This window comes from Pinus tabuliformis, chromosome 8, assembly GCF_031772625.1.
Source record: "Pinus tabuliformis cultivar Carrire ecotype Pingquan chromosome 8, CPIR1, whole genome shotgun sequence".
Taxonomy (NCBI): domain Eukaryota; kingdom Viridiplantae; phylum Streptophyta; class Pinopsida; order Pinales; family Pinaceae; genus Pinus; species Pinus tabuliformis.
The window spans coordinates 1,298,510,535-1,298,528,356 of record NC_142294.1 but is presented as its reverse complement, the minus strand read 5'-3'; the positions used below and the strand labels follow the sequence as shown (position 1 = coordinate 1,298,528,356).

At 35.6% G+C, this 17,822-nt stretch overlaps 1 protein-coding gene across 1 annotated transcript in view; it reads right to left on the bottom strand.

The window, feature by feature from the left end:
* LOC149240215 (sodium/hydrogen exchanger 4-like) overlaps positions 1 to 17,822 on the bottom strand; it is a 369,919-nt gene that overhangs the window by 187,169 nt on the left and 164,928 nt on the right. The window contains exons 5-7 of the mRNA XM_089373646.1: positions 16,008 to 16,067; positions 15,835 to 15,881; positions 15,488 to 15,682 (exon numbers count right to left, since the gene is read on the bottom strand). Of these exons, the coding sequence (XP_089229772.1) occupies positions 15,488 to 15,682; positions 15,835 to 15,881; positions 16,008 to 16,067 (302 nt within the window). The remainder of the gene's footprint in view (positions 1 to 15,487; positions 15,683 to 15,834; positions 15,882 to 16,007; positions 16,068 to 17,822) is intronic.

Genomic DNA, 17,822 nt, shown 5'->3' with positions numbered 1-17,822 from the left:
ATGACTTCGAATCCTCACCAATTTATACTAAAAATGTAGAGGTTGAATAGACACGTCGGTTGGGCTTCTAGAGCCTACATAAGTGCTGGTCGGCTTGATAATAATTACATAAACAAAATAAATTCATATCTCCATAAATACTTATCGGAATCGGATGATCTTTGGATCAATCCTATACCTCTCGACGAGAGGGATCCAATAAAAATATCAGCTGCCATAAATAAGCTGACCCACATGGAGTTTGGCCCTAGTTGCCAATTTAACAGCAGCACACTGGCAGCATTTTTTTCTCTGCGTCATTCTAGCTATACGCTCCTAACTCCTCACCCTCGCTCTTCCATTTCGCAGCCAACATTCTAATTCCTGCTCCAGCTTCTTCATCGCCTGCCATCCCGCAGCCATTTAATCCATTCTGCATGCCGCATCTCTGCTTCTCCGTACGCTGTGCCTTTCCACGTATTCCTGCAGCAAAATCATCCCCACGCAGCCTCCATCGAACCTGCAAACTCCAGCCATCTTCACGCAACTCTCTGCTTACATTTGTCACTCCATCTTATACATTGTCAACCTCAACGTATTTCTGCCATCCTTCATGATCTGCGTTCGTCCTCTCATCCTTCACGCAAACCTGCAAAGAAACCCACACTTCTTCCTAAATCGCTCTCCTTCACGTTGCTGCAAACTGACCATTTCCTTCCTATGCCTTTCATTTCACCTCACGCTGCTGCAAACTGACCATTTCCTTCCTATGCCTTTCATTTCACCTCACGCTGCTGCAAGCTTCATTCTCATCAATCTTCTCTGCGTCCAACCGGCATGTTGCCCCTGCCATACCTGCGTTCCTCCGTCGGCCTCACATGTACACACACCCACAACAAAACAAGGAAAGAAATTTTTTATACATAGGTTTCAAACTTTTAATTTTATGCAAGTATATACATTAGGTTAGGTTTTTATTTTTTTTTGTTATCTTTTTGTATATCCGTGACTTAGGTTAGCATTCATTTTCTTTTTTTTTATGAAGTGGGTTAATATATGAAACTTTAAATAAAAAATAAATAAAATTAAAAAAAAAAACAAAAAACAAAAAACAAAAAAAAAAATTCAAAAACTTCAATTTTCATAAATTAGATTAGACTTTGATTTTATTAAATTAGATTTTAGTTTTAGATTTAGATCTTATTTTATGTTTTTTTTTTTTTTAATATAGTTTAGATTCTAAAATTTTATTAGTTTTGTTAAATTTCACTTTCATTTAATTAGGATTTAACTTTTAGTTTATTTTAGTTTTGATTTTTTCTTGTTTAGATTTAGATTAGTTTAAATATTTGATTTTTAGAGTTAAGTTTTATTTTTGGTTCAGCTTTTAGTTTAGTTTAGTTTAATCTTTATTTTTAATTTAGTTTAGTTTAGTTTTATTCTTGGTTTTAAAATAAATCAAAAAATCAAAAATAAATTAATTAATTAAAAAATTTCGATTTGGTTTTTGTTTCTTTTTTTTTAAATCATAAAAAGTAAAAAAGTTCTTTTAGGATTTAGTTTAGTTTAGTTTCTGCGTAGAATAGTTTTGTTTTATTTTTCATTTCATTCATGAAAAATAAAAAATTTCATAAAATTTAAAAAAGTTTAAAAGGCTTAGTCTTTAAGTTTTGTTTAGTTTCTGCGTAGAATAGTTTTGTTTTATTTTTCATTTCATTCATGAAAAATAAAAAATTTCATAAAATTTAAAAAAGTTTAAAAGGGTTAGTCTTTAAGTTATTTTTAATTTAGATTTAAGTTTAGATTAGATTTTAGCTTTGTTTTATTTTTAGACTTAAAATTTTATAAAAAAAATATATATAAAAATAAAAAAAATTCAAAAAGACTAATGAAAAATTCATTTTTGGTGTCTTTTGTTCCACTTCTCTATAGTTAAATGTGCTTAAATGTTTATCTAAAGTTAACTATATGAAAGTGGTAATTGGTTAGCATTTAAATTGTATGGTTGTTTAAAGCATTCAATCTTTAGAAATTTAATTGCTGGATCATTATTAAAGCGTTGCGTTTATTGAATAGCTTGTATTACTTGGGATATTCGATGATAAATGATTGTTTTACAAGGTTCATATTTCTGCAACATATAATAAATAATCATTTAATCAATAACTCCATAAGGCACTGGTACATTAACTTCTAAAATCAATCAGGTGCTAATCTTCCTTGTTGTGTCTCCCAACCCAACTGGTCCACAGTTGGTCTTCCTTTACCCCCTAGGGTCTACCCCCTTAGCCTCGGGAGATGGCTTAAACAGAGGGATCAGGGATTAGGGTGACAGCCCCCGGTCTGAGCGTTGTCGCGCTGCCCAAAGCGTCTGTGCGACAACATTTTTTGGCATCATTGCCGAGGATAAAGATTTTTTGTCCCTAGTGCTTCAACAACATTTCATCCTCATTCTTCTCTCTCATCTAGAATCTGGAATCTTTTCATTTGAGCTGGCGGGGTCAACATTTTTTGGCATCATCTCATCTTTTCTGCCATTCATTAGCCTATCAAATGGCCAACATTCTTTAGTGTCATTTGATCTTTTTATCACCTTATCTTTCATCATATCAGCAACTACCCTTCAGTTCGTTTCTTGTTTGGGTGGCGACTCCATTCCTTTTATTTTTCCAAGACAATAAGCCTCCCTCATATCTGCTTGTTTGTTGCTTTTTGGATCCTAGAATTAGAAATTTCATTATTCAAGTGGCGACTCCACTCCTTTCATCTCTTGATTTTCTTGAGCAGAGATCTCTTTCTATCATCCATTTGGTCCCCATTATTCATCATGGATTATTCGTTTACCCCCTGTCATTTTACTGATGTTCTCCATGATGTTCTGGAAGTGGCCATTTCTAAATTACCTTTGTTCTTGGGTGGTGATTCAATTGTTGTTAGAAAGCATTTATGCAAGTTTTACTCGTATAATGTTCATATAATGTAGATCTCCTCAGTATGATCATGAAGATGTCAAAATGCATCTATTTGTCTTTTCTTTAGAGGGTGATGCCTTGAATTGGTTTAATAATTGTCCTGAAGACTCTTTCACTTCTTTACAAGACATTGTCAATGCTTTTAAAGATAGATATGGTTATCCAGATAGCTCGCCTTGTGCCCCTAAAATTGTGCAATAGAATGAAAGTAATCTTATGAAGGGTACAGTTGTCGATGAAAGTTTTCAAGACAATTCTTCATATCAAAATGTGCCATCCACCTGTACCGTTGCAGATCAAATCCATGATAATGGAAAAGCAGGGACATTGTAAAATCAGCGTCGACAATGAAAGGGAAAATCAGAAGCATATTATAGAAGAACTAATGCGGTTGGTAAAAAATATGGAGATCAATCAAACCAGTTACGCCAATGATATGAGAACTTTATGCACCCACCTGGAAAAACGTGATAAGGAGATGGAAATCATGAAAATTAAACACTTTGATCACGTAACCGACATGCAAAGTCAGCATGCTAAGGAAATTGAGACCATGAAAGCTAATCATGATAGGGAAATTAATTCTATGCAAAACAAGTTATTAACTATGGATGAAGAAATGACTATCATGACATTTGATCATAATAATCAGTTGGCTACCATGCAAGAAAATCATAAGAAAGAGATAAACTATATGCAGCATTGCTTGATGACCATAAAGGAAAAGAACGATAAAGTAATAAAAGATATGGAAGCCAGTCAAATATGTCTTTAGAGTAAGTTACTGACCATGGAAGAAGACCATGCTCGGGAAATCACTGCTATGAAGGTTGAACACTCTAATCAGATGGATGCCATTAAAATACAGGTTCAGAAATTTCAACAGCAGTCAGAGGATGAAAGAAACCAGGGAACGTCAATAGATTAGAAGCCTCCTTATCTGTTGCAACAAGCTCCATCTTATTATGAGGTCCTTTGTTCCATTGAAAAGTGGATAATTGCAGGTGACCTAGATAAAAGAGAAATTAATAGTCAGGTTGATGCTCACACGGTTAATCCACCAGTGATAGAAGATCAAGTTATAACTCATGGCACCTGTGAGATTGATCCATCATCCTTGGCATGGCAGATGAAGAATGACGAAAGACATGTCACGCATATCTTACATACTTCATCCGAGAGCTTTGAAGCAGAAAATTCCACGTCATCAGTGATACAGCGTGCCATGAAGAAAAAGCGCAAGAAAAAGAAAATGAGAAAAAGATTTGATGCATCAGACGGTCGCGAGCAACTTGATTTTCGGATAGGGAAAAGTCCTACCGTATGCAAAATTGGACATGGCACATCCGATAAGCAGCCGACAAATTTACCTGAAAGCAGGCAAATGCTCAGTATACACTATATTGAACACATCTGATGCCATGGGGCATCCTCTGTATTTCTAACCCTACTCTTTGTTTTTTCAGCATTTACATTTCTGTTTTAGGATTAGATTTACTTTTTACTAGATAGTTAATAAATGAAGAGCTTATATCTTTCCTATGCTTAATGTTATATGATGATTTTGGGATGGATGCTACTTATGTTTTAATGTGTGTTTCGTGGATGCAGATTCTGGATTCTCACCTTCCTGCAGTGCAGCAACGTGTCCCCAAGTAGAGCCAGATGTTGACCACTACGTGTCAACTACCCATAGCAGTACACCCCCTTCTTCACAAAAGGGATAGCACTTGATCGACGTGTCCGTGCCATTCGACTGTCATCATCAACCCGATCATGTCATGTTGTAAACCCAGTCTGCATGTGTAAATTGTAAATAAGCTTAGCAGATCTGGGTCATGTACGTAAATTGCCTAGGCAAACCTAATTTTCTAGTGATAATCTACGTTCCGGGAGGTTTTTTGTCTCACTAATCCATGATCGGCAGAGTTTTCCTTCAGCCTAACCCCAAAGCCAGAATGGATTTTGTCATTAGAATCTTAGGGGAATCCTAGTGTGCTAGGTTGAGTTTATGTAAAAATAATTTGGAAATAATTCTAACTATTTGGTTAGGTTATTACAAATTGCTTGATCTGCTAGATTATATTTGTGTCGCAACACTAGGTGGTCTATGAGGGTCTATGTCAAATGGGTTTTCCCCCTTGACATGTAAAATTGTAAAAGTCATTATGTAAAGTGTCTTGAGGGTTAGAAAATGTTTTATCCCCTCATAAGTCCTAAGTGGTTTTCCAAAGGCTAAGTTCGAGGATTCAGAAATAAAAAAATAATAAAAAATAATAAAATTAAAAAATAACTAAAAATAATAATAATAATAATAATAATAATAAATTAAATTAAATTAAATTGAAAAATAAATTAACAAATAATAAAAAATTGAAAAATAAAATAAAATAATAATAAGTCAAAGTTTTGAGAAAATAAAGGCAAAGTTTTAATTTTTTAATATATTAAAATGCATTTAAAATTTCGACGAAAGAGATTGAAAGGAATTTTGATCCTCATCGACGGTCGAGATTAGTTTGACATGGACCACTCGAACTAGCCGTTGGGAATTTTTCCTTTAAATAGGGTGTCAAGGGGTCATTTGGGATTGTTGTCGCGCAGATTGACACGACAACGCTCAGACCGGGGGCTGTCACTCTGATCCCCGGTCTCTCCGTTTGAGCCTGTCTCCCGCGGCTAAGGGGGGTAGTCCCTGTAAGATGATGAGGCCAACTGTCGACCAGTTGGCTAGGAGACACGAGATACGATTAAGATAAGCACTAAAATGATTTGATTAATTTAACAGACCAGTGCCTTAAGATATTGTGGTCAAGACAATTACTTGTTAAATGATATAAAAAATATGGACCATGAACAGCAATCATCTATCATCACAATGCTCATAGAACGATCAAAACGATATCCAGCAACCGAGAATTTTAAAGAGATGAATGCTTTAAACCACCACGAATCATAAACCATTAACCAGATATCAATTTCGCATCTCGACTTGAAAATTTTAGATCTCAGCATGAAAGATGATAAATCCCAAAAATCACTGGATCTGACGGAAAAAAATTTCCACAAAGTTTTTATATTTTTCAAATTTTTTTTTTTTTTTTTTTTTTTTTATACAAAAAAGAAAATCCTAAATCTAAACTAAAAGATCTAACTAATATCTAAAACATAAATTCTAACATAACATTTAAATCTAACTAAAAAAAAAATAAAAAAAATTAAATCTAAATAAAAGCTAGACCAAACCCTATTATAAAATGAATCTTTTTTTATTTTTTATTTATTTTTTATATTATACAAATAAAAACAATCTAAAAATTATAAAACTCTAAAGATTATAAAACTAAGGACTAAAATTAGAATCTATTTTAAAACAAAACTATACAAAATTTAAGAACCGACGGATAAACCAAAGCTGAAAGTCAAAACATGATTTTTCAAATTTTTTATGTAAATAAAACTAAAATTCAAATCGTAAAAAAAAACTAAATAAAAATCTAAGCTATACCTACGTTACCTCTGCGTATCAAAATCGATCTACGCCTATCCCTCAGCAAATCAAATCGTTCTCGGTAATGCTTTAGGGTTTTACCTGGCAATCGATCCTCTCTCAACAGAAACGAAAGTGATGTACGTTGTTACCTGCGTTATATGACCACGAGATTGCCTCTGCTGCCGGCGTGATGAAGGGAACTGGGCTACGTGACAACGAGCCGGCTGAAAACTTCGACGGCGGACAGAGAAAGCTCTGACTCACCCACGCCTGCGGTTTTATTTCTCTGATAATTCCTTTCAGCCCGAGTTGCAGGTAGAGAAAGGCGGCAACAGTGGATCGATTGCAAAAGGAAAACTTCGCAGACGTGACCAGAGGCAACACGAAACGCTGTGTGCCAGCCCACGGGAAAATGCCTTAGCCATAATGCCAATTTGCTCAGCAGTTTGCTCCGTTGACAAAGAATGGAAAGACACGAAGTGGAAATGCAGGTGAAGAAGGGCATATTTGTGCTGACAAAGCCACGAATTTAGACGTAGTTCCAGGAAACTTCAACGGCAGGGCTAATGGACCAATGACAATCGAGTAAAATTATGCAGTTGCTGATCAAACTTTGAAAGGGTTTGCGTTGGGGGCGTATGGGAGCAAAAGAAAACATAGAGATCAGCGTATGGCTGCTTGGATAGATAGGACCGCTTATGTGGCTGCAGAATAGAATGATAGTGTCTGAAATCCAGCAGCTTGACCACGAAATTGTCAATCTTTCTTGCTCCGAAAACCCTGAAGAAATTCTCAGAACCCTGTACCTGCAGTTTAAGAAAAAAATGAAACCCTAATAAAAAACTGTAAAAAATTTGAAACCCTAGATCAGCTAATTAATGTACAGATTTTGGCCCCTACACAGCCAGATTTAACAATAAGAGCAGAAATATTTTTCAATATATCAGAAATTTCAGATTGTCACTGTGAAAAAGCTTCAGAAATTTTCTCATGCAGATCAGAAAGATAAAACCGAATGATAAACCCAGGATCAAATCCACTGGGCTCAGCAGAAAATGCTTGCGGGAGTTGGCTGGTTCAGCCGAGAACTTCCCCGAACGCCCACAAATTCCTTCAGAAAATGTTATTCTGCACAGCTCAAAACAATCGTCAATAAAGAGGGCAAAATGCTGCTAGATCTCAAACAGTAATGGAGATACCTGCCATTACTCCTGAAACCCTAGCAGCACCCAAACCCTAGCAAGTGAGCAAGATACCTGTACCCACAATACTCTAGAAAAGCTATTATTAACAGCTGAAAATAACATATGCAGAAAATGAAATGATCTCACAGCATTCCAAGAGAGTAACACCAGCAAGATATGGACCCCAAAGTCTTCCTTTATTAACCAGAAACAGATTTACAAGAGAGCTTCTTTAGCCTTAGACTCACAGATCCAATGATCTGAAAATGACTCCTAGCACCCTATTTAAAGGAAATGCTCCAACGGCTAGTTCGATTGATCCATGTAAAAATGATCTCGACCGTTGATGAGGATCAAGACATCTCTTGATCTCATCCGTCGATTTATTCAATTAATTTTTTATTATTATTTTTAAAAATTTAAAAATTGTTTTTTATTATTATTTTTTGAATTTTTGAATTTTTATTATTTTTTATTTATTTCATTTTAAATTTTTAAATTTTTAATCTTTTATTATTATTCTTTATTAAATTTTTAAATGTTTATTATTTTATTTCATTTTTTAAATGGATCATCGAACTAAGCCATTGGAAACATCACCTAGGACCTAGGACTTAGGACTCACGAGGGGATTTAAAACATTTCTCAACCCTCAGGACACATTACATCATGACTTTTACAAAATTACATCTTAAAGGGATGAACCCACTTAACACAGACCCTCATAGAACACCCAGCTCTGCGACACAACTATAATCTAGCAGACTAACATATAAGACTCTCCCAAACTTTCTGATGACGAAATCCATCCCGGCTTTGGGGTCAGGTTTGAAGGAAAACTCTGCCGATCCGTGGATCGGTGAGACAAAAAACCTTCCGGGACGTAGATTATCAACAGAAAGTCAGGTCCACCTAGGCAAATTACATACATTGACTCATGTCTGCTTAGATTATTTACAATTCATATATGCAGACTGGGTTTACAATTGAAATATCAAACTGCTGATGATGGCGTGGCACGGACATGCTGATCAGGTGCTGTTCCTTCTGTCAAGAAAAACGGGGTGCACTGCATGGGTAGTTGACTAGTAGGGGTCAACAGGGATCATTCGATTTGTGAGTCTTGTGCTAAAGAAAGCTCTCTTGTAGTCATTTTTTGTGCAATAAAGAAAGACTTTGGGGTTGAAAATCTTGCTGGTGTTACTCTTCTGGAAATGCTATAAGATGTTTTATTTTTCTGCATAATTTTATTTTCAGCCATTGATGATAGCTTGATGAAGATTGATTTAGGCACAGGTATCTTGTCTGATCTCTGGGGTTTGAATGATAGTTTAATTTCTGAAATATAATGGCAGGTATCTCCATTTGATCTGAATTTCACTGTTGTTTTCTCCCTCTATGTTAATGGTTGATTTTAAGCTGTGCAGGAAATCCTTTTTTTTAGATTACCAGGCATTCGGGGAAGTTCTCAGCTGAACCAGCCAACTCCCGAATTGCGTTTCCTGAAAGAGCCCAACCAATTTTAATCCCAGGCTTATCATTAGAATTTTTGTTTCAAATGCATGAAGGGTTTTCTGAAGCATCCCACATTAAATTTAAAATTCTGAAAATATTTCCGTGGCATATTGATAAATCTGGCTACCTAGAGCCTTCAGTTTGTAAATATTGTAATTATTTAACTGGTTCTTAGGGCTTTTAGGGTTTCATTTATTTTTTGCATTTCCAGGTTCTGGCTGTTGGTTTTCATTGTTTTCAGGTTGTTGGTTACAGGTTGCAGATATGAAGGTGAGCTTCAATCTTGAAGCCATATCTAGGCCCTGGAGGATAAGATCTGGCCTCAAAACCAGTTCAGTTTTTCACAAGTGTACAGTTCTGCTACCTGGGGTTTTCATTTCATAGAAAATTTTCGAAATTTTTTTAGAACAAGTTGTGGGTTTGCTGCTTCACCTCCAAGTAGTTTTCTCCCATTTGCAACACACTGGCATCATTTTTTTTCTCTGCGTCATTCCAGCTATACACTCCTTACTCCTCACCCTCGCTCTTCCATTTCGTAGCCAGCATTCTCATTCCTACTCCAGCTTCTTCATCGTCTGCCATCCCACAGCCATTTAATCCATTCTCCAGGCTGCATCTCTGTTGCTCCATACGCTGCCCCTTTCCACGTATTCCTGCAGCAAAAGCATCCCCACGCAGCCTCCATCAAACCTGCAAACTCCAGCCATCTTCACGCAGCTCTCTGCTTACATTTGTCACTCCATCTTATACGTTGTCAGCCTCAACGTATTTCTGCCATCCCTCATGACCTGCGTTCGTCCTCTCATCCTTCACGCAAACCTGCAAAGAAACCCGCACTTCTTCCTCAATCGCTCTCCTTCACGCTGCTGCAAACTGACCATTTCCTTCCTCTGCCTTTCATTTCACCTCACGCTGCTGCAAGCTTCATTCTCATCAATCTTCTCTGCGTCCAACCGACGTGCTGCCCCTGCCATACCTGCGTTCCTCCATCGGCCTCACCTGTACACACGCCCACAATAAAACAAGAAAAGAAATTTTCTATACGTAGGTTTCAAACTTTTGATTTTATGCAAGTATATACATTAGGTTAGATATTAGTTATCTTTTTGTATATCTGTGACTTAGGTTAGCATTCATTTTCTTTTTTTTATGAAGTGGGTTAATATATGAAACTTCAAAAAAAAATCAATTTTCATAAATTAATTAGACTTTGATTTTATTAGGTTAGATTTTAGTTTTAGATTTAGATTTTATTTTATGTTTATATATATATATATATATATATAGTTTAGATTCTAAAATTTTATTAGTTTTGTTGAATTTCACTTTCATTTAATTAGGATTTAATCTTTAGTTTATTTTAGTTTTGAATTTTTCTTATTTAGATTTAGATTAGTTTAAATATTTGATTTTTAGAGTAGTTTTATTTTTGGTTTAGCTTTTAGTTTAGTTTAGTTTAATCTTTATTTTTAATTTAGTTTTGTTTTGTTTTATTCTTGGTTTTAAAATAAATCAAGAAATAAAATTAAAAATTAAAAATAAATTAAAAATTAAAAATTTGGTTTTTGTTTCTTTTTTTTAAATCATAAAAAGTAGAAAAGTTCTTTTAGGATTTAGTTTAGTTTAGTTTCTTCTTAGAATAGTTTTGTTTTATTTTTTATTTCATTCATGAAAAATAAAAAAATATCATAAAAATTTAAAAAGTTTAAAAGGGTTAGTCTTTAGGTTATTTTTAATTTAGATTTAAGTTTAGATTAGATTTTAGCTTTGTTTTATTTTTAAACAAAATTTTATTAAAATTAAAAAAAAAATTGAAAAGGACTAATGAAAAATTCATTTTTGGTGTCTTTTGTTCCACTTCTCTATAGTTAAATGTGCTTAAGTGTTTATCTAAAGTTAACTATATGAAAGTGGTAATTGGTTAGCATTTAAATTGGATGGTTGTTTAAAACATTCAATCTTTAGAAATTTAATTGCTGGATTGTTATTAAAGCGTTGCGTTTATTGAATAGCTTGTATCGCTTGGGATATTCGATGATAAATGATTGTTTTACAAGGTTCATATTTCTGCAACATATAATAAATAATCATTTAATCAATAACTCCATAAGGCACTGATACATTAACTTCTAAAATCAATTAGGTGCTAATCTTTCTTGCTATGTCTCCCAACCCAACTGGTCCACAGTTGGTCCTCCTTTATCCCATAGGGTCTACCCCCCTTAGCCTCGGGAGACAGCTTAAACGGAGGGATCGGGGATCAGGGTGACAACCCCCGATCTGAGCGTTGTCGCCCTGCCTAGACAGTCTGTGCGACAACAAGCACAATATAGGGAAACACATACCCAGCACATACCACAGATCAATGGGACAAAGACAACATGAACTAAACCCCAAAGTCTTTTATTATGAATTTCAAACGTTCCCAGTAGAACAGTGGCTTCACACCAGCGTTTACAAAATTATATCAGCGAAAGATATCGAATAGAAGCAAAATGCCTTCTATTTATAGAGAAATCCCTCCAAGTGGAAAATAATGGCTAATTGGTTTGATCCCCATCAAAAGTAATCTTGACCGTTGATAAATAATTGATCATCTTTTAATCTCTATCATCGAGAATATTTATTTTTTAAGAATTTTGGAATTTCTCCTAAAAAACCATTTTTTATTAATCCAAAAATAATTATTTTGGATTAATTTCCTCAAAAATTTGACTATCACTTAACCACCAAGGTCCAAGGGCTCAATTTTTCTTAAAATATCCATTTTTGACTTGGTAGGGGACCTCTAAAAGTTAGTTTATTTTTGACCCCTGATTTTTTGGTCATTTTCCACTTGGAGAAATTAATTTCTCTAGAAATTATTTTTTGACTCTAAATTAATTAATTTTTTGGCTTAAGATTTAATTTTATTTTTGCCAGAATTGACACAAGGGGGGATTAATTAATTTTCCACCCTCAAACACTTTAGCCATGGTGTCTAATAGCGAAGGACAATGCACTAAAATATGTTTACATCAGATAATTACAATTTCAACCCTCAAAGAGCAGATACCCATTCGTTATAGACCCTCATAATTTTAATTTTTTACCCATTTCTGCGACACAATACGATCTAGTAAACCAAGTGATCTGTAATAAAATAATTTAGCCAAATAGCTTAAATTATTTCCAAATCACTTTTACAATAGACTCGACTAAGAACACTAGGACTCATCTAAGATCTTGACAATAAATTCCACGCTAGATTTGGGGCTTAAGCTACAGGGAAAAACTTTGCCAATTATCCGTGTTTAGAAACACGCATAATGGGGTGAGACGAAAACCTCCTAGGATGAAATTCGTCGCCAAAATCATAGGATTAACTAGGTTGTTACATAATTAAATGGTCATACTAGCATCATTTACATTACAATTTGCAAAAATTGGGTTTACAATGTCATAGGAACTGGCTGGGTGATGATTATGAACTTTAAAAAATTTGGCACAACTGCTTCCTTGGCACTGTGACAAAATGGGTGCAACATTTCCCTATGTAGGAATGGCTAATAAACGATCATATTAGGTGTTCCAAACCCCTAAGGGGAAAGACATGTCATCGATACATCCTTTTGTCAATAGGTGGCATGTGAATAATGATGAAATGGATGGGAATGAAGGGGTCTCAGGGTCAAATGACATGGGTACGAGGATAGAAATAATGAGGAAGTTCACATATTGTGTGTACAAATGTGGGGAGGGACCAATCGTGTTTACATGAGTTACACCAAGCTTTTCTTTTCCACCCCTCATTATTTGTCTTTTATTTTTTCTTGAATTTTTTGTATTACTGCTTGAAGCTCTAGGACATGACAACATGTTGTGAATGATGTATAGCAATTATTACCCCTTAAAGATGGAGAAGTTCATTGCCCACCAGGGGTTGGGACGTGCATGGGTTCCTTTCATGATGTGATATGGCAATCATAGGCCCCACGAACCAGGGTGATGGCCATAATGATAAGGGCTAGAGCTCATGCTTAAGCTTGATCCCATGTGCTATTATTTAATGTTCTAGCCATCTTTTGCATTTTATGATTTTCTTTTTCTTTTATTTCTTGCTTGTGGCCAAGATATACTTTTAACTTTCTTTTAGCTACATCAACCTTTGGGGCATCATTTCCAAGCCTAAACCAGATATATGGACAAAGGGAGGGGGTGTGTTGATTTGGGGTAGCATCGTATTTGCTCTAACCATGAAAATTGGTGAAGAGGCTAAAGCACATGACATCTCCAAGACCCAGAAATGGTTTGGGCAAATTCTACCCAGTTAAGGAGATATTAAAATAATTAATATTTTTAATGGAGTTCCTAAGTCTAAACTTAGGAAAAATAAAATATTAATGAGTATTAAAATAAAACTGGGTTAGAAGGTTTTAAATGACATGGATCAAGCCAAATCTAATCTTGGTCATTGATTAGAGATGTAACCTCAGTCGTTGAAGGACCAACAGGAAAAGTATAAGAGGAGGCTTGAGGGTCAGTTGAAGAACACACCAGAGTGATCAGTGATTCGATTTTCTAGAGCGGGGTTTGCTAAGAGAAATCGAATCAGTGATCAGTTGCAACAAGAGGTAGTGAGTACGAGAGGGAGAGGCATAGATAGTGTCGAGAGACCAGCGCAGAAGCAGAGAGAGGCAGACGCTGAGCCAGAGGGAGGCACGCAGAGGCAAAAGAGACTACACAAAGGCCAGAAGGGCCTGCGTCATCCACGCAGAGGTTGCAGGAGTGACGCAAAGGGCCATAGAGGTTGCGCAATGCCTCAGAGGGTTGACGCAGAGGATTTCAGGCTGACGCAGAGGCCAAGAGGGCTGATGTTGAGCTTCAGATTGTGCTGGAGAGGGTCTCATGGGGCAGACTTTCTGAATATTTGCTTCCGAATAGAGAGGTATTACTGCCAGATTATTTACTCTGTCAGGTGAGCCAGTTTGGCACCCAATAGTACTCTGAAAGACGGCATAATAAAATAACCCTCATAATTGTTGCACCGGTTTTCCCAAATTGGGTTTTTCCAAGGACGAGTTGTCCAAAAATAACGATGTCACTTATGTGTTTGTTATTTCTTTCAACTATTGATCTGTAGATCTTTGAGACTGTATTGTGTTTATTTCAGTATTTATATGGTTAAATAACTTGTTCGTAATTAACAAGTAGGAGAAATAAACCAAAGAATAGAGATAAAATTTCTAACGGGTAATACTTGGAAATTTCAACAAGGTGTGTCAGTGCCTTGTGGACCCAATGGTCATGTGGACCAACATAAGGGAAAAAAGTGAAATAGGGCTTGTAATAATGCGTATAGAGGGGAGTGACAAATATGGAAAAGGAAAACAAGGCCACGCTACCAAAATCAAGGTTTTCCAAATAATGCCCTTCCTAAATCCATAGGCCAATAGGGGAGATCCCACGTAACTAGGATTGAGAATTAATCCCCCATTTAAGGTGAGGGAACAAAACCACGGTTAAACCCTTCCTTCTTACAAGTCACCCAATAATTCATGCCCAAAATGCCCAAATGAAAAGCAAGCATAAGCACCTGATTGCACAATGAAAAGCATACATCTTTTGTTGGATTGCCCACCTTCTAACATATGCTCTTGACAATGGGTGAGAAAAATACCACTGGCACAGGTGGCAGAGATAAAGTGGCACATCACATTGGCTACGAAGTGGCTATCAGCGGTTGTCAGCTGTCAGCTGGAAGAAGATGAATAGGAGAAAAGTTCTCCTAGGGGTACCTGCTTTTCGTGGGCAATAGTGCGAATTCGAGAATTTTCATGGTATTGTTGAATAAAATTAATGGCATAATTTTCTTAAGATTATTTCCAAGTATTTCATGAAAATATCCAAATGGGATATTACAAATGCCAGGCCTTACTTTAAAGTGGGCTCGCACACTTTCCAAGGTACCAAATTTCAACAGATATTTGTGTCTCTAATACAAATAAAAATTTTGCATAAGAGATATCTGCAATAAAATTAGTGATATCACTATTATCATGTATTCCCACTTATTATACTTTTTAAGATGAAGTTAATGATTTCCGTTCGGTTCTCTCTCACATTTATCTGCAATTTTCTGTTATTTTTTATGTCCATTATCTAACAAACCAAACATTATACCACATCTCTAAAAACAATCAGTATCAGACATGATATAAACAGCCCTCCATATTTATTAACCAGATAGACACAATAAAGCTGAAGATATGTACACAGAGATATTGAATAAGAGAACCTAAGAAAAGTAAGATATTTCTCTGGCTCTAATTCAAGTAAAAGATTCTATAAGAGATCAGATGTACCGCAACTCCAAGTACTGTACTTGTGAAAAAAAGGTATAGAAAATCAGCTATTATGTATATCACTGTCACGCCATCAAGTCTTGAAAAATCGAACTTCTGGACAGCTCTGAAAAGCACTACAGATGTTGCATCGTTCACAACTCCCTCTCCAAAGACCAAACTGTAAAGTAAGGGAGTTTCATCCTGATGCAAAACCTGTATGGAAAAGAAAAAAAACATCAAGATGGACATTTCTCAAAGGGATTTTTTAGATCGAATGAAAGTACTGATAAATGTGTTCTTCCAGTTAATATTACAAAAGCAGAACAGAACAAATGAAGTTAACACACAAGATACTTTTTGCTAACCTGTAATGTACAAACTGTATCAGTGGATGAAAATATTGTTCCAAGTGCTATAAGCAATCATGGATCAATAACAAAATCATTAGCATGCTTAATCAAGAAAAAACATATGACAGAGGTAAATACAAGACATAACATGACATATTCAGTTGAATAGCTATGCATTGCTAACATACCAAGATAGTCCCTGATTTTGAGTCCTGAAACATCCAATCTTGGAAATAACAACCAGCAACCTGACCAAAAGAACTTCAGTAAGTTGCAGCCTTCATAATATTCTCAGTAAAGGAAGGTGCTGAGATATGTAAGAAATTAGTAAGTGATATCATCATATATATGTCACATATCAGTCTCATTACACAGTATGTGCACATGGGACCAATGATACATGGATTCTAACTTCTTATTTCACTAATATAAAGAACGTTCCTGCTCACCTATCTAACTGGATCCACCCAGGGAGGACCTAGGATCTGCACTTTCACAGATCCGGATCAGCTTAGGATGTGTTTCCAATTTGGAAGTGCTGAAAGATCTGCTCAACATCTGTTTTTGGCATTACCAGAAACATCAAGCTAGCAGATCTTCCAACAAAAAACATTTTGTTAAAAAAACATTAGAAAACATAGAACAAAAAAATTAATCAAAATGCAGGGCACTAAAATCATAACTTTTGCCTAGAAAATAGCCCCTCACCCATCCTTGAACACACAAATCTATGTTTCTTGTAGCAATCTGCATCTCTTATTTTTTTAGAGCAATTTGGAGTGAATATAATTAGGGGTCTGAATTTTCTGTTTGTGGTTCATGGTCTTTTATATATATTTTATAGTTTTTCTTGCATATGTCATTCCCCCATATCCAGATCCTGACTTTTCAAAAAATCCAAGAGATCTATATTTGTTTCCATGCAGCTTCTCACTGATTGAAGAAGTTGCAGTTTTCATGATTCCCCCTTTAAAAATGGAAAATGACCCAAAAGATTCGATTATTCCACTCTTTTTATCACTTGCACAAGTAAAAGGATCTTCATATATGTGGCTGCCATCTCCATCGTAAAACTTCCACACTTCCTCAAGTTTTTGTAGAGCTATTTCCAATTTATTGCAATTAGCTTCTTCATCCTTGAAAAGTACAGGTTTAGATTTTTGTTGTAATATCCACTTAAAATTGCTTTGTAGTTTTCGTCTCCATTGTAAAACTTCCACACCTCTGGAAGATTTTTAGAGCTATTTTCAATTTATTGCTACAAGCTTCTTCATCCTTGACACCTACAGATTTACATTTTTTTTGTAATAGCCACTTAAAATTGTTTTATCTCCCTTAGCATTTGCAAGGAAATTGAACTTTATTTTTCAACACTAGATGCATTTCTTTCTTATTGGACCTTGCAACCCCTGATTTTGGCAAAGGGTAACCCTAGTGAATATCTTCACTAGCCCTTGTATTTTTTAGTTTTGGACAGTTGGGGCATGCTCTTGTTTTCAAGAATATTGATGAGCTCGAGGGTTTGATGCCATAAGGATAGATCGTGTAATGTGGAATGGTACTTGTTACCCACCACCCTTGGGTGACACCTATAGGAGAAATTTTCTCATAGATTTGTCTTCAACCGGCAGCAAGCAGCCCCTTGCAACCACCAGATGTTAGAAAATAGAGAGATTAGAGAGTGATTACACACAACACCAAACACGCTGTTATATCTTTATTGATCACAACAGTTACACACATATAGGACATAAAACATTGACTTCGACACATTTAGATCACGACTACAACTCATACATAGGAAACAACAACTTATAAATTGACACTTGGGAACTCACAATGATAACTCCTAACAACACATGGAAGCATTACTTCCAACACCCCCCCCCTAAATGCTTACATGAAAAGCATTGAAAACACATATTACAACAACAAGGATAATTTATGTCTGACTGGTCTTCATCGGCACTCACATCCACTCTAGAATCTCTCAAACACCGCTC